This window comes from Platalea leucorodia (genome assembly GCF_965183815.1).
Source record: "Platalea leucorodia genome assembly, chromosome: 3".
Classification (NCBI taxonomy): domain Eukaryota; kingdom Metazoa; phylum Chordata; class Aves; order Pelecaniformes; family Threskiornithidae; genus Platalea; species Platalea leucorodia.
The window spans coordinates 15,235,607-15,256,232 of NC_138825.1; the positions used below are offsets into that span (position 1 = coordinate 15,235,607).

At 45.1% G+C, this 20,626-nt stretch overlaps 1 protein-coding gene across 1 annotated transcript in view; it reads right to left on the reverse strand.

Annotated features, from left to right (window-relative positions):
- The window catches only part of TTBK1 (tau tubulin kinase 1), a gene marked incomplete at its 3' end in the record, with an annotated part of 95,396 nt that overhangs the window by 695 nt on the left and 74,075 nt on the right, over positions 1-20,626 (reverse strand). Inside the window, exon 13 of the mRNA XM_082308021.1 lies at positions 612-2,206. Coding sequence (XP_082164147.1) covers positions 612-2,206 — 1,595 coding nt within the window. The remainder of the gene's footprint in view (positions 1-611; positions 2,207-20,626) is intronic.

The window sequence follows — 20,626 nt, forward strand, 5'->3', positions numbered from 1 at the left end:
CTTTCAAGGCAGGAGATACAATCTGGGAACGTGGGCATAAACTGGATTGCACCAGTTTGCATCTGATGGTAACTGTACTGGAAGATAAACCAACCCACAGGGATCCCCTCCTTTCACCCCACGTCTCTGAAAGAACAGAATTTGCTGGACCTGTGGCAGAGCCACAGCAGCAGCTTTGCTCCTGGGCTGGACCTCCAGCCCCAAGGCCATCTTCTGAGGCAATCACAACTGGCAACGTCGCAGCCCTTGCAGCTCTAATTGCAATAGCCAGTCCAGGTCTGCCTGCAGAGTCACGGCTGTGCCGAGCATGCTGCAAAACTGAGAGCTAAACACCAGAGGGATCTGCTATTAGCAGGATCAGACCAAATGAAAGAGTTCATGGACAGGAAGAAGGCCTCAAAGCCAGGGCAAGTGAAGAGGGGCTTGGCCCTTTGGCCAGACTGAGCCAAAGAAGACAGAGTGGTGGGAATTTCACAGACTGGTGAGCTGAAATGACTGTAGGAAACAGGGATGGACCCAGTGAAGGGTAAAGCAGTGTGAGGTGAGCAAAGCCCTGGCTGCGCCTCCTTAACAAGTCCAGCATTTTGCATTGCTCAGTGTTTTGGTCTTACCTGTAGGCAGCAGCCGCATCCTGCGGGGAGCTACATAGCACTGCCATCGCGACGGCCATGGAGCTCTCAGACTTCGCTGCCTCTAGCGGTGTTTTCACTGGTGTGATGGGCCTAGGAATTCTGCTCTTTGTGCTTATGGGTCTCTCTTCTTTCCCCAGGAGCGCAGCCTTTTCCTTCCCTGCCTTCCTTGGGATGGAGTCATCAGAGTCGTGGGTGTCCTCCTCAGAACCGGTGGCCGACAGTGTTTCTGAGGCTCGCCGCCTCTCATCGCTGGAGGACGCTGAGGAGGAGGCCCCTGAGGCCAGCCGAAGGAGGCGGTTTTGCCTCTTCTCCATCACTAGGCGAGCCAAGTCAGGTTGCTTTGCCCTCTTATAAAGCTTCTCTTTGGCCGAGAGTGAAGTTGAAAGGTCTGAGCCAGTGTCCTCCTCAGTGAACAAAATGGGTATCCGACTTCTATACCTGGAGGCCAGAGGTCTCCTGGGGCCCTGCTGCGGTGTGTTGAGGAGGGTCTCTGCTCGCTTAAGGTGCTCTGCCACCAATGCTGACTTCTCAATGTCCGGCTCCCTTGTAACCATCTTGCCAGGCTCTTCCAAATCCAGTGAGAGCGCCACTTTTTCGGAGAGCTCCGGCTTGACCTCGGGAGGCTTTGCTACGCCATTGGGAAGGGCCAGCTGCTCCCCCACTGTCTCTGAGGTGGTTTCAATGTGATTAGCCGAAAGTGCACAGCTCTCCGTCTCTGCCCCTTCTAGCCCCGAATGTATGCTTCCATTCTCTACCACCACCAGGTTGTCCTCCAGCTCTTCTTCAATAATGACCTCCTCAAACTGGCCTGGAGGGCAGTATTCCTCATGCCTCATCAGCTGGCCGCTGGAAGACATGACATTTAAGTGGGTCTTTTCAGCAATATGAACAAATGTGCGCTCAACTTTGGTAAAGGGGGAGGAAGCTGTAGCCACTGCCACGGGAGGCTTTGGTTCAGATTTAAGGACTGAGGACAGGGTCCCTGGCTCGGATACATCCAGTTGGCTACCCATAGGCTGTGGCCGCTCGCTCTGAGGTGTCAGTGCAGCAAGAGTGCCCAGATCAACTTCTGGAGCCAAGTCTGTGGTCACCGGAGACTTTTTCAGATCACCTGGTGAAAACAGCACTAGTGTTTTTGAGCCTTCCTCCAGCTCCAGGTCGCCATCAGCAGTGGACGCTCGACCCTTGGATCCCTTCTGGTCGTCAGCCAGGAGCGTGGATGGTGCGCACTCCTGGCTGCGCTCTGTGCTTTTTTGACTCAGGTCGCTGCTGGAACCACTGTGCATGTCAATCTCATCCCCTTCCTCCTCTGCCTCCTCCTCCTCGTCTTCCTCCTCCTCGTCTTCTTCCTCATCTTCTTCCTCCTCCTCTTTTCCATTAATTTCCAGATAAGGTTCCAGAGGTTTGCAAGGAGCAGTCAAGACAACATTTGAAAAATCAACTTTCTTAATCCGCTGGGATACCTTAGGCTTTTCCCAGTAGTCTGATACATCTTTTCTGAAGTCTTGATAAGGCAAACTTAAAGGCACCGCCTTGGGTAGACCATTCATTTCAAATGACTTCAGCATATATGCCTGCAAGAAGACAGATGTGACAAAAGAAAAGGGTTAGTATTCAGACATATTATTGACACAGAAGACATCAGCACCAACAGCAGTGGCAAGTATCAGTGGAAAGCATCTAGTCCATCACGCTTCCAAAATACATGCCTGAGCAGTGAGGACTTGATCATTCGATTTGTACAAACTTTAGAAAGGAGAAATTCACAGATACTTATCAATGAAGGCAAAAAAATGTGCCAAAGGGGTTCCTTTGTAATAAAGTCTTTAACCTGGACCTAAAAGAGCTGTTTGCAAGCAATTCCTCAGGATTTTTTCATGTTTCCCAATCTTCTTCAGTATTTACATATTTATTTCAGCATTTATGCATTTACATATTCACTCTGTCCTTACTGGAACCATTCAGCAACCCTCTTTTATGCTCAGGCCACAGTGAACTCAAGGGGTCCCTCTGGGCTAGATAAATTTCCTGATCACTTTCCAGTACTATACCCCATTGTCCCTGGGCCAGTAACCCTTGTATAACACCACAATAACCCTCAGAGCTCTCCTGTGTTCCCCTGCTGTGCTATTTGTCCCTCCCTTCTGCTCCCACCTCCCTCCAGCAACTCCTAATTTTGTCTTCTACAGGCTTCTGCTTTCACTAAAATGATCAGCAAGTAAGTATGAAAGCTGACATACGAAGCACCATTATTAGACTGTGGGGTGTCCAACCATTAAAAGCAACGGGAGGACAAGACAGTTGGTGGAGGCAGTGTTTCTCCAGCAGCAGTCTGTGGCAGAGAGACTGCCCGTAAGGTGCCAGGAGTAGGCTGTGAAAAAAATTGGAAATAATACTAACAGAAAAGCAGCATCTCACAAACACGTGCACACACTTGACCAAACAAGCAAAAAAGGGCTAAATAAATAGGAAATGCCCATCGAAGTTTGGCATAATTAACGATTGGTTGTAAATTAAAACCACAGCAGCACCACTCTGCAAAATGGATTTTAAAAAAACCATTTAGGTCACCCTTCTGTTAAGAGCACTGGAAAACAAAAGCCTCTCCATAAACTCAACCAGTCAATAACACATCACATGTTACCCTTGAAAAGTCCTAATCATGAACAGAAGGGCTCCAAACATCTGCGTTTTCAAGCGGCATTTGACAGCGTCAGAGGATATTTAGGCTACATGACTAAACAAGCACCCATTTAACTATGTGGGCTACAGAGCTGCCAACAGCTAGCATGTTCACCTGGCTACAGGAACAGATCTTTTTGTCTCTAGGGGGGAAAAAAAGCCCTCAATAGCTTTTCAGTCCAATGACACAATTTCAAATTGTGCTGAAAATCTGCATGTTATGCTGTGCAGAGCAACTGCCCTATTGGTATGCCTGAAAAATCTAAGATCTTTATGCTCATGTATAACAGGAACATTTCAAATAGATTGGTGGGCAGCATCAAGCTGTTATGCATGGTGATAAGTTGCTATCCATTTAATATTTCTTTTTATATCTTACAAATTAAAACATAGGCTGGTTTTGACAATGCTGCTGAAGTCCAAAGCTGGTTCTCTTCTTTCATTAAAGCTGAAGCCTGGCCCTGGATATGGCCCTGTATTAGCCTGATTTGGGCTTTCACTGACCCGTTCTACCATTTGTATTAGGATGACAGATGTGGAACTTGGACTGGTAAGAGGGACTTACCACCCTTTGCAAAAGAAATTACCCACTTGGCTTCCTCCTTCAGGCATTTCTTGGAAATTAGTCCATTCAGCAGCCTGAGATTGGATTCTGCCTGTTGGCTGGATTTGCTTTTCCCAAGAAACACAACCACAGTGCTATCCGTGGAGTCCTGATCAAACAGACATGCTTCCCCAGTGGGACTGGGACCTCATTAAGAAGCCTTGGCCAACACCTTGCCTTGTGCTGAGCCTCCCACTGGAAAGAGTACCCTATCCCCAGCAACAGTTCACCTGCTGCTTTACTTCACCCCATTTTCTAGATGCTGCAGTTGATGGTACAGTTGAAGGATTGCTGGTTTCTCTTTGCATATGTAAACCTTCAAATCTCCTCTCAGCTCTTAGGAGCTTGTGTCATCTCATCTGCTTTCTGGTCAAGAACTGAATCCAGTCCTGCAGTGCACATCCTATATAGGCCAGAGAGATGGTTTTCGTGCTCTGTAGTCCATCCCTCCAGCAACCCTGTCTCCAGCAACCCCTCTTTCCTCAACAGCTCTTTCCCTTGCAAGACATCAGAAGTTCTTCTGAGATGAGATTGCATTAAGCAATAAGGTATGACACAGAGCATGATGCTGCTGTAATAAAAATAACGTTTTTTTCCTTCTTCTCCTCTGGTCCCCCTTTGCTGTCCTTGAGTCGTGCTGTAGATAACCTTTCTAACCTCCATGTACTTCTACCTCTGGCTGTACAAATTTCTTGTGATATTTAGCAAATGGACTGCCTTTCTGTCTGCCGTTTCATTTTCCCCATGTATTTTCTCTTTCCCTGCATGGACACTGCACCGACAGTAATTGCTTGGCTTCTACCTACCTTTGGGAGACTGGGACTGCTTAACCTGTTGCATGCAGCACCCCAAAATTGCCAGACTGCATTCCTTAAAGCAGCCTGAGACTGTTGTTGCTTTTCCACTGAAAATGCACCATGGAAAAAATCCAAAGAGCATAAATATGCCAAAAAATATGGAGCACAGAAGTTACCTACAAACCCAACTAAAAGAAACTTTGTTGAAATGTCACTTTCATCAAATATCATTTTAACACATATTTTCTTACCTTCATTACTATCATCACCTGCAGCTGTTAACAAGGAAGACTGTCCTAGGGCATCAAAGTCTGAGACTGTCTTCACTGTTGAGTTAATGTGATCAGCAGCTGGCTGCAAGCCGACATGCTGCTGAACAAGGTGTTCCCAGTTCGAATCCCTCATTAGAGAAGCTTGTGTCCTTTCTTGACAGTCGTCATGTGTCTTTTGTACTACAGCACACTCGGCTGCTCTAGGACCATTCCCCAAAGGCTGGAGAAGAACTTTTCTGCTCTGCTGTACCAATGGGGAGGAACTATGGGAAGATGCCAGAAGATCAGGAGTGGAGAGCTTTAGCCTGTGTCTTAAAATTGTAGAATAACGACGGTGTAAGGAATCTCTGGAGGTCTCTGCTCCAACCACCCCTCAAAGCAGAACCAACTTAGAGCTGGCGGCTCTGGGCGACAGGGCTGAGTTTTGAGTATCTCCAAGGATGGAGACCCCACAGCCTCTTTGGGACCCTGTTCTAGTGGTTGAGGCTCTTCATGGTGAAAAAGTTTTTCTTTATATCTAGTTCCTATATCTAATTTTCCTTTCATGGAACTCGCATCCATCACATCTCTCATCCTTTCACTGTGTATCTCTGAGAAGAGTCTGGCATCATCCTTTCATCAGGTTGTTCAAGGAAGAAGTAAGATCCCATCCCAATCCTTCTCTTTTTAAGGCAGAACAAACCCAGCTCTCTCAGCCTCTCCTCATGTCATACATTTCTAGTTCCTAATCACCTTGGCAGCCCTCTGCCAGGCTCACTCCACTATGAGCAGGAACTATGCCGAGAGCTGAGGCAGCTACCCCCATTTAAAAAGCTACCAAGACTGTGAGTGAGCAGAGCTACACTGGAGCTGGCCGAATCTGAGTCAAAAGGACTTCCTTTACCTCCAGCAAGCTCTGACCTCTGCCTACGCTCTTCACTTTCTCAGAAGACACACTGCCTGTCCTTGGACAGGGACCCATTTTTTTCCCACCTGCTTGGGCTCACATCTTCACGCCTGACTCTCTTTTGACTTGTCAGTCAATTGTCCAGGAATGGGTATGGCAGTATACGTCTCTGAGCGTGTGTTCCCCAAAAGCCTGCGCGTTTCACCTCTTTGACACTCTGTCTCTCCATAAAACTTGACTGCATTTAAATTCAATTTGGCTAGTAACTACTTTGGGTAATAATATGTATTTGGAAGGCAATAAATATCCCTGCTTTGCACAGAGGCCAGAGTTAGAATATAGAGAGGAGAGTCAGGAGAGAAGAAGATCTACCTGCTTATATTTGGCAGAGGCAGAAACCAGCCCCTCCAAGTCCATCTCTGCCCCTGTGCTCATGAACAGCTAAGTGGAGTCTGGGGGTTTGTCTTTACTGTAAAATGGTGGGGTTTCAGATTAACAGGATCATTAGCACTGGGACACCCTCAGAGGAGACTTACATCACCCAGTCTGGGCAGCAGTAAAGTTCCTACATCCCAGTGATGCTGCAAATACTGCAAAAATCAGCAAAGCTGAAGTCTCCACTTTGCTACAGCAAGTTTACAACCATGCATTAGAAGTTCCCAGGTTCCCTCGTAACCAGGAATGTAGGCAGACATGTTCTTCTCTGACAGGAGCCCAGAGCAGACTCACGCTGGTGGGTTCAAGAGCAGTACTGGCATCCAGCTCATTAACGTGCTCGTATATGTCCTGCCCCATGCCAGGTCCCGCACACTCTGCCCAGTCCCTACAGCAATGAAGAGCGATGGCAGTACCTGCTCTGCCCATATGGCTTTCTGGTGATCTCACGACTCACGAGGGCATAGCGAAGAGACCCTATAGCTTGCCTGTGCCTATGGCCCCGCAGCAGAGCAGTCTGTGGCATGGCACAGAGCGGGACCAGGGTCCACCAGAAAAGCCTGCTCTGCACCGACGTGGGGGAGAGGGAAAGGCTCCCGTGTGAACCTAATCAATTTTCCCTTAGACTGTAGAATTTGGGATTTTTTTTTCTCTCTCCCATCTCTTGGTTTTAAATATTTTAAATGCAATAATTTGTGAAAAAAAAAAACAACCCACAACCAAAAGACCACCGGGTACAGGAAAAAAATCACAATATTTGCCTAACATAAACCCAAGAAATGCTGCATCTCTTCTATCTACTGTTCTGTTTCAGACCATGCTCTAAACCGTGTCTCAGACCGTGCTTAACCACTATGGCATCAGCGCGTCCTTCTGCAGTGTTTGACAGACGTACACATCTGCCGCATACCAACAAACAGCCTTACAGAGGCAAACCAAAACACACTTTGAGGCGTTCATCATGGAGCAGATGGGCTTTGGACCCTGCTAGAGGCAGACTCAGAAGAATCCTGATCCTCCATACAATTCCCAGGGGAAAAAAGGGACTCACACACTGTACAACCCTGTAAGTCAGAGACCACAGCCTGATCCTAGCTCTTCCTCCCAGATCATCACCTGCCTGCACAAACTGCTCCCGGCCTTTGAGGAGCTGGGGTCTTGTGCTTCCCCTGCAAGGGGGAAAGTTTCCACCCCCCTTTTCACAGGTGCCAGAGTATTTGCATGCACCTACTGCCTGCAGCCTCCCTCTCCCACCGCTTTCAGAAAAACACTGAATTAGTAACTGTGCACTTCACGCCAAAGCAGACAGGGTCTATCACCGTGTTTCCTCTTCCAGCCTGATCCCAGACAGACCAACAGGAATTGGGGTTGAACCACATGCCGCTCTACAGCAGAGACTTTCAAATAGGAGTCACGATGAAAGGCAAGCATGGTTGGATCCATTGAGCAGCCCAGGCAGGAGTACATTACTTGCAGGACAGCCATAATTTTGCATCCATCTCCTTGGGGTTTTGCGGGGTGGAGGGGCTGGAAGTTTACCAGATGTTCTTAAAAACCTCGTCAAATGTCTGATGGGAGACAGCCATCCACCGACCCTATGCACACCGTGCTGCCAGCCAGGGGAAGATGCCCAGGGTAAGAAACCAAGGGAAATGTGATAAACTGTTTCTGCTGTGTTCGCAGGTGTTGAATTGTACTAGCCAAAGCTTAGCCAGTTTGGATGCTGGTAACCATCAAGGCAGAGCTCTAAAAACTTAGATAATAAGTTGGGGCTAGTTGTAACCTGCTGCTGTGATATGACTGGGTTCAAGTCAATGAAATTGGTACTAGCCTAAATTTACGTAAATTGAACTCACAGCGTGGCCTTCCCAAAGTACCTGAAACACATCTACAACAGTCACTGAACTTTGTTTCTATTCCCAGAGCTGTCTTAACTGCAGGTTTTCAGTGATCACATTAGTAAATGATAATTAAACACTCACTGTCCTTCATCTCCCTGCCCGGTGCTCCCATGTACCCAAGGATGAGCAGGGGACACCTTCCCAGAGCTGGAAAGCAAAGGGAGTATAAAAACAAAGCAAGAAAGCAAACAAAAAACCCAGCCATCACCAAGGTGCTGCCTTTGATTCTTTAATAAGGTTTTGGTAGTATACAAGCTTTTTTTTTCTTTTTTTTTTTTTCCCCGATTGTCTGGATTAACATACATGGATTTAAAAAAGGCACAAAATCCATTGCACAGCTTCTGTTTTGTTTGTTTTTTATGACATTGCCTGTTCATTGTGGTTTCAAGTGTAGGATTTTACAGTACTCTGCAGCATTTACAGCATGATCTACATACAGGTAATCAATGCATGCTTTTATACAGGAGACAGAATTCAAATTCTCTCTCAGTATTTCTATGTACACAATAATACAGTGGTTTTCTTCTGAAAAAAGCTTTAAATTGGTCTTGCATGCTCGGTGTGCCAGAAGAATTAGTGCAAGCATATATTACAGTGTTATTGCAGTACAAAAAGGGGTTGACCTTAGGCTCTAAAGGGATTAGATACAGGAAGAATAAAAAGACTTAAGGAAAACAAGCTTTGGATCCCTTTAGTCAACTACATCCTTCCAAATGGATCCCTACTCAGTACCGCCTTTAAAGCTACAGCAGGCTGCTTCCCCTCCGTCTCCCTGCTGCCCTCCCCCTGAGATGAACTTCCACAGCTTCTTCAAACCTTCTGTCCCTAGCAATCGATGAGGACTTCTGGCAACTTGAGGAAGCCCTTCTGTGGTGCCTCCTAATGCCGGAGACCTGCTTGAAGGGGACTTCCCTGAGATCCACTGCTTCAAGCAAACTCACATCCCAGCAGATGAAGTTTCTCAAGCAAACCAGGAAGCACAACAGGTTACCTACAGCTTTTGTCTCCTCTCAGTAGAAATGACTACAGAAACCCACATTCACCTCCTACTTGAATAGCAGTTGGTTAAATACGGTTTGGACTCTCTCCTGCTTAGCAGCAACAGAAGTCTAACAGGTGACACAAGGTAATGCAAAGGAAGGATATGCTGGTCCCTGAGATTCTTCATGGGAGCTGGAAAGTCCGAGAAGCAGAAATCAAGTTCCCAACATGACGTTAATTGTTCCATTGGGAACGGGAAGAGGCCTTAGTCCTGAGAGATGCAGATGGCACACAGACAGCAAGAGCCATAGTCCGGTCTTCCCTGTAACAGCTTTGATTTGGATACTATCAGGACCTTAGCATATCCTGGAAGTGACATTATCCTCTGCCAACATAGACTACACTTGTTTGGGACTGGGAGATCGGGCAGGATTGACAACAGTGAGTGGAAAAAAACTGGAATCTGAGTTTCTGAAGCAGCTCTTTCTTCAAACCAGCATCGGATGAGGTAAAAGTAGCAGGGGTCTTAGAGCTGCCATGCTTGCTTGCAGGAGCTCTGCGTTCCAAGAATCAGCACCATAAATGTCAGAGAGATGTTCTTCTTTCCAGCATCTTACCATCAAATGCTCCACAGCCTTTCTCTTTTTTTTTTTTTTTTTTTTTTTTTTTTTTAACCAAGGTGAATAGGACAGTCCAGTCCTATGCTGGATAAGTGCTCTGCTCCTCCCTATTTGTGCTTTCGTATGTTGTTAGGTTTGTGCCAGTTTTCATAGCATCTTGGACGGAAGCAATAGCTCTGTAAAGGTGGTACGCCTGCCACTTAGCTTCCCACCTCTGCACCCACCAGTGTCTCCAGCAAGAGTCAACGCAGAGCTCCCTGTCTGAGCAGACACGGGGACCACCTCATTTTTATCACTCAGAAGAGACTCAGGAAATGGCGAGCAAAGTGGAAGGAAATGATAATCCAAAAATTTTTCTAGTCTCTAATTGTAAAGGCAACTTAATAGCAGCAAGAAAGAAGAAGAAGAAGGAGATTCTGAAAGCTAAACATCTTCCTTAGTCATAAAAACAACCAGAAGTCAGCAGTGCTGAATAAGAACCTGATCTGGCTTTTTTTAAGGAAGGACCAAGCTGAAGGGGCAAGAGTCCCACAGAAATCCTCCTTATCTGACTTGTTCAGAGGAAATTTGCCATTACTGTGTTTCACGTTGCCAGATCAATTAATTGCACTCATAATTAAACTGAGAAACTTGTTGGAGTTGTTGGAGGAAGCCCTGGGGATTCTTATGAGGCAAGTGCACTAGATGAGGTAACCGACTTGCAACACTTTGCATATGAAAAAATAAAACCTCCAAACATAAAGCAATTTTCTTTTCAAACACTAGAAGACATGCAAGTGAATGTAAAATGGGGATTGCTTCCAATCCCCAGGTTACATGGTTAGCAGCTTGTTTAAAATGTACATTCATTGTAACATCATTTTTTTCAATGGCAGGGGTAATACAAAGGAGTTGCAATACATCATATAATACTTAGAAACATTTCCCAGAAATTAATCTTTGCGCTGTCCCAGATGCAAATGTCCCTGCTGCAAATGCAGGTCTGTGTGTTAGAGCGACCCAAACACAAAACACATGGTATAAAAATGCAACAAAAAGGAAGGTAGTACCGCAATGATCAGCCTTTACACATTTTATTTAATGTTTTAACATTACCCAAAATAGGTGTTTGCATACTAATGAATTACGTCCCAAGTGGCAGCACCGTTCCTATCACCAGAACACCCTGCCACCAGCTGATGGTGAATGGAGGGATATGTGTGCTACAAGACACTGAATTAAGAAAACTGGGCTGGGCCAGGTTACCGAACTCAGATCTGCAACGTGCAGAGGAGGCCAGGTGTGCCATCTGAACCAGACACCACGAGGATACTTTCTGTAACTGATTGAGATTTGTTCTTTGCAACAGCCTTTTGAGCACTTGGATGTGTGCAAAGTGGCCCATTAGCGGCACAGAAACACTTCTGTAAGGCATGACCACGCGTGGTCCTTCACACCCCACGTGTGGGTCATGGACACATATAAACATACGTACAATCAGAAACGGAAGCTCCAGCAAAAAGCATCCCAACACCACCCTGGGGACAAGAGTGACATCAGGAAGCACATCTGGCTTACTTTGGTCAGTCTCTCCAGAAACTCTCCTCTCCTCCAGTCACTCTGGGGAGGGCTGGCAACTACAGGGGAAGGAGGTCACGAAGAAAAGCACCCCATGTTCTCCAGCTGAGAAATATCTGGGGCAATTTATTCACTATAAACACTAACAGGAGTTTAGGGATTTGCAAATCATCCGTGATTTTCAAGGCTTCAGACCTTATCTGCTAGGAAATGCAATTTTATTTTCTCCAGCTAGCCTCTTGAAGCCCATCTGTTACTGCCAAGCAGAGTTAGACAAATATACGATAGCTATCTCCAAATAGTTCTTTCCCATTTGTCACCAAAGGAAAAACAGAAAAGGAAAAAATAAAAATAAAAATAAAAATAAAAATAAAAATAAAAATAAAAATAAAAATAAAAATAAAAATAAAAGCTTCTCTTTTGAATAGATTGGGATAAAAGAGCCCTTGCTTATTTAATGTGAAAGTCACAAAGTGGTGTCAGCTCCAGGTAAAGTTCTGAGAGTGGCGTGAATAAATCTCCACTGACAACCATTAATAAAATGTGTCATTCATCTAACCCAGCAGTTTACAATAAAAATAAATTAGGTCATTGATGCAATATCATGTGGCTGTAATATGAATGTGACTGGATACCACAGAGACACCACGTAGGCTAAGGAAGAGATGCTAGACCCAGTGGACAAACATGGTGGGTATCTGTCACCAATCCCTCCAGATGAGCAGTAGAAAATCTCCTTATATTTTCAAGAATAATCTTGTGCCACTGCCAAGCACTTAGAATTTCCACATATACACATCATGGAAGATGAATTGATGGAGGCGTGAGAGGGAAGGACATTAGAAAACAGGAAAAGGACTGACCACATCTTTCCATGCTTTCTGATCTTCAGTCTCACAGTGCATCCTATTGTTGAGCTATTTTACAATACAGGACTAAACTAGCAATGCTTATATTTTCTTGCCTTAATTTATTTACATAGGATCACAGCACCAGATTCAAATAGTGCATTTTTACATGACAGAGCAGGTGAAGTTCCTGGTGATTTGCAGTCAAAGAAATGCCTCAATGGTATTTGTTATATTTGGTGTATAGGTCCCACCCACCGTCCTGACAATTTCCAGATCATGAAATAATAGTCTGCCTCCCAAAATGCTCTCTGTGCAATCAAACTCTCACATCTGGCTTCATCCTGACATGTTCTGAAAAGGCTTTGTTTGCTGCTGGCTTCCTCCAGCGGCCCCGCGTGTCCCACAGCAGGGAAGCGACTCACAGGAAAAATACAGCACTTGGGGATCTTTTGGGTTAGGAGGCCATAGGAAGGAACGAGTACTGTGACTATTAGTATTGTTTCTGAATAAACTCTGGAAAGGCTAAACTGAGGTGTTTGCCCTGGTTTCCCATCTGACTGCAGCACGCTTCTACTACTAGCCAAATTATCAAGTCTCTCAGAAGAGACAGTGATAATCAGAGCAGTGTAGCCACTGATGAAGATGGTACCAAAGCCTGGTGATGCTACTGAAACAAAAGACAAATGAGGTAGTTAAACACTCCAAAGTGAACACTTTGGAAGAAATGTTTGAAGCACAGAGCAGAGAAATGTCCCAACCGACATTTGTTTTGTTTCTCATCTCGAAGTGCTCACAGCCTAGAGGAGTTAGAAAAGCAGGTGTATGTTAACTGGCTTTAGAGTCACCTTTGGAAAAGAAACGCAGCCCAACTACTGAAGAGTCACTCAACCTCTCTGCCTCGTGAGCAGGCTAGGGAAGCTGCTGAGGACAACTTTGCTTATTATCGCTGATGAGTTTGAAACAATAGGCCTCTTTCCAGAAGTCCTATATGCAAAAAACATATCAAAATTAGATTTTTTTTCACCTCTAAAAGGAAAAAAAGATTGTTGACAGGTTCTTAAAGGCATGCTGCCTTCTCATATAACACCCAGGTTTGACTGCCGCAGAAGCAGCTGGGGAGAGCTAGCTGCCAAATGGGATCGCAGAAGAAACACGGAGCTTGTTTGAAACAAGAAGATACTTTGATGGCCTAATGCCAGCAGCACAGGCCAGATAAGGGAAGAACTGTCATTATCTGTGCCAAAGTGAACACCAATCCTCAAAGAAAAAATCCACCACTCTGCGATACCTCCAGATAAGACAGGCAACGAGAGGAAACACCAGTGAGCAGAAGTTTAGAATTTATCAACAAATTGTCAGCTCTGTTGCACTTAAAATTGCCCTGTCCTGACTGTTTGAAATACCCTATTTATTTCTATTTTTATTTGGATCCCCACCCCCCCAACTCCCACGCTGGTGAATGCAGTCAGCCACTTTTGCCAGCCCAGAAAACATCCAGTTGGAAGACCTTGTACTATTTTCAACTGGAGTTGAGACATTTTCTCTCTCACAGAGACCAGGCACCAATTTAAATGGAACTTGGAGACAAGCTCACAACAATAGAAGTGGTGTTTAACCAGTTATTTACATGGTTTGCAATCACAGATGGTAGCTGTGTCTTAAGGGAAAGAGCGTTGCCAGCTCTCTAAATTTAGCTGCTCATGCACACAATAATTTTTGGGAGTTTGCTGAGTCGTAAGGATTCCAGGATTTGAAACTCGTGAAACTGTTCTGAAAATGGAGAGTATCTTCCATTACCATCTTTGAAATCAAACTGCCTTTAAACAACGTGATGAGCTGAGACTGCTCCAAGTGCCAAAACGTGCCATTTTTCACTGTTTCCTCCAAGGAAATCAGAGGGAGGGAAAGCAAGAGGCTGATCAAAGTGCTACAGGGACTGTATGGTGCGACACGAGATATGCAATGCGTAGGAAACTGGTGCAGGAGGCAAGCCTCGCATATTCTTGGGAACGGCAAAGGCAGGAGGTAGTGCAGGTACCCCGGGACGCAGTAAGGATGCGAGGGGTGAGACACCATGAATGGCAATGGAGGTGAACCATGGGGGCAGGTGAATGCGTGGAGTGGGACACGCACTGGCAACCGGGGTGGAGTAAAAAGAGTTCTGTCGCATGGGGAAGAAATGGGACAGGCAAAGGGGAACAAAGAGGCAACTGGATCTAAGAGAGCTTCTCAAGCAGTGAGGTGAAGATGAGGGGGTTCTGCCGCCTCATCACATATTGTATGTGAAGCCTACATAGCTCAGGGCTACAGCTGACTGCTGTTGTTCTTGCATCCAGATTCAGATTTAAACATAAGCTAACGGGGTGGCAGCTGAGCCGCAATATCTCTGCTTACGGAGCAATGGACACGATCCCAGAGGAGAACGTCAGTCCTGGAGTCAGCTCCTTATCTCGATCCAGTCTGGAAGGCAACTGTCCAAGTACAGCTTCTTCACGCTGGGCTGGGGAGGTGGCAACTGCCAACATCCTTCACAGCTCAGGTGGTGCCTGCTGCCTCCCAGCACTGGAAGGGAGAAGGCGCGCTCCAACTCCCCCCCGCAGCTGAGTGCCTAGTAACTGAGGGGCAGATAGAGCAGCTTCCTATACACTCCTCAAAAGTCATTTGGGCACGGGATTTGAGAGGTGGGCCAATCTGCCTCTGGCCTTGGGGACCCTTAAAGAACCACCACATGAACTACAGGAAAAGAGCTGAAGGAAAGGTCTTGGAGTCAACATCTGTCATGCGGAAAGGAAAGCATCAGTCCAGGTTGGAAGTCTCTAGGAACCACAAAGACACTTAGCCCAACAAATACAACGTTTGAACCAGTTTGTCCCTTTCAGAGCAGCATTCTTGCAGCAGCCTTGACCACCACAATGTCCAGGTTCAGACCCGCAACAAAGAGAAGGAGTGGAAGAGCAAGAGATACTTTTCATCATGAAGAGGTAGCATAGGGATGGGATTATATCACCCATATGGCTGTCTTACAGGGCATTTCTACCTTACATTCTGTCATCACTGTAACAAAAGAGACTTTAAACAGTGAAAGAGGGGATGCAACATAACTCTTCCACTTACCTGCCCTTCAACACTGGCAAAAAAGTATGGGAATGGCGGACAAAGTCAGGTTCACACCAGGGACTTTGCTAACATGGGTCTATCAACAAGATACTCCTAATGCAGATGCACTGGCATCTGCAAAATTGCACCTTTGTCTGTATAGCTTATTCTCAGCCAACCCCCTCCCACCAAAACCTTCTCCACCGAAAGTGATTGTGTGCTGGCATAACTACATTTACCCAATTCACACTAGCTTAACCCAAGCATTTACAGTAACGTTTTCACAGAAATCACATCTCATTAGCTCCTTCCCGTGGGAAGGAGGCTGGGGAGAGAGTGATAAATTGGAAACATCTCCCATTCTGCATAGAAAGAAAGTGAAAGGAGCCAAGAGACCAAGATATAAAAAGATGGCTTTTGTATGTATATACAATTGATGTGCATTTGCTCACTGAAGTAGAGCATGAGATGCTAGCAACAGCTACCTGTCCTTCTGATGCTAATGATCTCTGTATTGTAAAGGAGTGGCAAATGCTCATTTCAATCCTCATTCTGGATTCTGAGGAGAAGTGGTGCTATGTACAATGGGAAGTAAAAACAGGAAGATCTCTTTCAGGATGCAAACCCTGTTCTTGGACCCTTCTGATGAACACAAGTTGCCTAAGAGTCTGATGCTGAAAGGGAATTTTATTTCACTAATATTGATTTACACTGACTTACCTCAGCTGAAGAATTTAAGGAACCTTACTAAACATAAAAGGAAAAATAACTAGGGCAACTAACTTTTCAGCCCATAGCCCCATGATCACTTTTTGTGTCAACAGCCCTCCATCAGTTGTTTTTTTCCCTGCTGACCCCGGCTTGCCAGCGCTGTCAGTTGTGCAAATGGACAGTGAACCAAAGTGGGAAATGAACCAAAGCTGAAAACAACTTTCCTTCTCCCCATCCAGGTCCGCGCAGCCGCACGAACACTGGCACTGGCACAGGGGAAAGGGCTGGATGGGATGGCATGGGGGGCAGGAGGGTGCCTCTTAGAGAACCGACACTTCTGTTCCCCTAACTTGACCACAAAAGTGCAGCCTTCAGTGGGAAATGGCTGCTTGCCACTTCCTTTGAGCTTTCTAGTTGGGTTATTTTTGACAACTGATTTTGGACATATTTACATTTATAATTGCAGTCATTGTAAATGAAACACAATAAATAAATGCAATATAAATGTAATTACAGAGTTTTTTTAGAATTGCACTGGAACTAGTTTTAATATTAATTTATTACATTTCCATATATATAAAAAGAGAGCTATTTTCACATTTATTTAATTTGCCAACTGTTCCTCAACAATATGTGGATTCCATAGTAATTATTACAGCATTAGATGAAGATGTTAAAAAAATCTGCAAATTGACTATTTTTAATACTCTTTGCATACTACTGTAACATCAGGATTCCAGCCATTAGCACCAATTAATTTGTTCAGAATTAAATTGTAAAAGCCGTATTGGTCACAAAATAAAATTTCCCATAAAACCCATGCGACAGCAACATCCAATTATTCTGGTGTAGATCCCAAATTTGATGGTTTAACAGAATTGGTTTAGAAATCAATATCCCACCTTACAGAATCTGAACAGCAAAGAATTCAGTGTCTTTTAAAAATGTACTTCAGCGGTTTACCACCCACTTATGTCTTTAAAATGAGCATCTTACTTCTAGTTTGACCTTTGTTACTTTGTCTTCCAGTACCTAGACCCATATCTTTAGCTGGCAGATTAAAAACCCGTCTTGCTCTCTTCAGGCCGGTACTCCTAACAGCAATCATGTCACTTTTTAGTTTTGTCTTTAATGACAGACTGCATTTCTTCAAGCTCATTCTACAAGGCGGGTTTTACAGAATCAAACAATTCTAGTATCACTTCTCCTTTTTTAGGTTTTGAAAATCTTTTTAAAAAAATTCCATACAAGACTTGGATATGATGTCTGGTAGTGATCTCACCAGTACAAAAGATCTCCCCTCTGCTCACATCTTCATTTTCCTGCTGATACATCAAAGTCGAATTTTTTTTTTTTTTTTTTTTGCTATAGCAGCATAATGAGAACTTACATGCAGCTAATTATTTCCCCTAACTCCCACCTCATTTTGGGAGACGGCACCTCCCAGGGCACATTTTCTCCCACTCTGTGTGCGTGACCTATATTCTTCGTACTCGAAACGTGACCTTGTCCCTGGCTGAATGCAATAATTAGCTTGAATGCAAGCAACTTATCAAGTGATCCAGATCTTTCTGCAGAGCTGGCCTGCCAGTATTATTTTATCAAGCCACCCATCTTCCTGTCACTGCAAACTTTCTCCTCAGTGATTTCTTTTTTCTTCTTGACAGCCACTAAAGGCATAGAATAGCGCTGAGCTCAGGGCGGGAGATCAGGAGTCCTAATGAGAAACATCCCCACTTGTAAGAAATACCAACATATAAACATATTTTGTTTGGTTAGTTGGTTTTCAATTTATTAATAATTTTAACTAGAAGAAAGTCTTACTGAAGTCTATATAAATCAACCATCTTTATCAATCAGACTTTCGAACTTAGAAGAACAGTATCAAGTTTACTTGGCAAGAGCAGTTCTATATATAACCATGATGAGTAGCATTAGATAGATTACTGCCCTTTAAATTTTATGTATGGAGCTACTTATCAGCTGGTCATTGTTTTTGTCTGAAACGGGCAGGTTAGAGTTTATAAATACCCAGTTATCTTGTTTGTTCCCTTTTCTCACTGGCAAAACTAAAAATTGTTTTTTAAAAAATAGAACAATAGAAATTTTTGTTCCTAAAATTGACCTTGAAAAGTGAACATCAGTGTTTTGGAGAATATGAACTAAAAATTATTAGGAGCTACTGATTTTAAATCTACTTCTTTCAAAAATTCCATTTTCTCTGCAATCTGCATTTCTATTAAAGTCTCTGCTGGACATGGAAAAAATAACATCAGAGCAGAGTCTACTTAAGGAAATCATCCCTTCTCATGTCACTTTGAGAAAAGCAAAGCCTTGCTCTTTCTGGTTTCTGTGCTTGACAAGAGAAGAACTGCCAAACAGGATTAGGCTACTTGTTAATTCAGTTCAAGTATTTCTGGCAATGCCCAGTGCCTTTTTTAAAAATAAAACCGATCAACAAATGGCAGATAAAAATTTTGGCTGAGCAGTAGTGTCCTGTTCACTCATGTTCTTGGGACAAATCAAAAGAAATTGATGGCACTGATTCAAGAATGACTGTGGGAAGAGACAGGTCATGCCTATGCTGAATCTTCTCAAGGAGGGCGTGTTGCCCCCTCCATCTCCATCCCTGCACCTACCGGGATGCTCCATGGGCAGGCAGGAGGCAGTGCAAGCCCAGCCTGCCTGAGCATGTCCTGCGGCATGCAGATCCACCGGGCCAGGTCCTACAAGCTTCAGAAAGCACCACCCACCCCGTCTGGGGTTGCACTGTCTGGGGTTGCTTATAGAAGGGTGAAACTGATATTAAGGGAGCCTCAGGCAGGACAGATATACCTACAGAAATCAGTATTTGGAAGGCAGCGTTCATTGTAACTCCACTGGAAACACCCTGCCTATGCAGTAATACCTCCATGTCACAACTTTCTTCCAACACCCATACTTATCCCATGCCATTTTCACATCTGCCTGAGTTTTCTGTATGTTTTCTTGTCTGTATCCTGCACTTATATACTTTCTGCAGAGTATTTTACTTTGGACTCGCACTTTCCTTAAGCCCTGAGCACCAGCAATGACCCCTTCTTCTTTAACCTTAACATCCATGCTGCCTCTTCTCCCAGAAGACCAGACCAAAGGCTCATTTCGATAGAAGACAGTTACTACGTTCACTTAACTACAGAAAGTCTTCATACAGCCTGGTGTTTTACACTGCAGCTATACTGAGAAAGGCAATATATCCCTGCAATCCTGGGAAATAAGGATACTTATGACAATTTAAATTAACTTTGGTCTCCCTTTTCCTCTGAGATTCAAGTAAGTTTTAGACAAGGGCTCCAGGGGCTCTGTATACCAAGTGCTGAGGCCAGTTTATTTCTCAAGTGAGATCTGTTATCACAGGCATTTCCAAGCAAGGCCTAGAAGCAGGGCTGCTCTGCCATTGAAAAGCTGCAGGTGCTTAAAATTTCTGGAATTTAGAAACAGCGTAATATACAGCTGGATCAGTAAGAAAATCCTTGCTATCCAACTCTGACAGTCAGCGCCTCTGGGGGAAGGCAGGTCGATTTAGAGCAGCTTAGGAGTGGAGAGCAGACAAACAGGTCCACTGTCACTTAACAGAGGCAAAGCCAGAGAGACAGAAATATGTGGTCACTGTATGGAAACCAAACCGCAACAGAAGCAAGGGGATTTCCAAAGCCAAAGCAACAAAGAGATACATGATCGTAACTCCACAAGAGGGACAAATCCTGAGGTCCTGCCTCAGGTGAGCTTCCAGTGGGAGTCTGCCTATATCTAGATGGAGTAAAACCGCCTACAGATCTGGCCCAGTGTAAGATACCAACAAAGATGCTTGAACCGATTTGCCTGGGGAAGGTAACGCTTGCTGATACCTCCACGGTCTCTCCACTCCAGTCATAATTTGACAATGTTTGTGGCTTGATTGCACGTGTTCAGTGAGGCAGCCCTGCACTTCCTACCCCAAGGCTGCAGGACGCGCGAGCGAGTCTCTGAGATGAGCCCTGGCATCCACCTCTTTCACACATCACACGTTCACCATCTGCGTTCTCATCTTCGGCCATGCTGCCGCCCCTCGCCCAGGTTGCTGGGAGGTTTAGAAAGGCAGATGTTTTCAGTCTCTGTGGGGTCTGGTTGCAGGGGCTTTGGAAGTTACAGTACCTTAGGCCAGTGTTGTTTGGGATTCAATATTGCATTAAGTGGTGACACATTGTGGGCAGGTGGGATCTATTATTGCATTATGGAGGCTGCTGCTTCCCTGAACAGGCTATGTTTTGTGTGTGAAGCGGGCCCACACCTGCTGGAGCTGGGACCTGGAAATGCGGAGGACGGAAGGCATGAGTCTGTGGTTTCCTGCCGTGAGGGGCATGTGCCTGCGGTGGGGCATGCGCACGGGACTGCTCTCCGCTGAACGGCTGCGCTGTATGAAAGTGCCACCAACGTGAGGGTAGTGTTCTGTCTCCAGGGTTGAGGAGGAGAAAACGGAGGACGCCAGTCTTCTCAGGGGGCTGTACCTCGGGAGGGAGTGCTGAGAAGGCCTGTCCTCCTCCAACTGAAAAAGACCAAGAAGAGTGGAGGAAAAGGTGTCA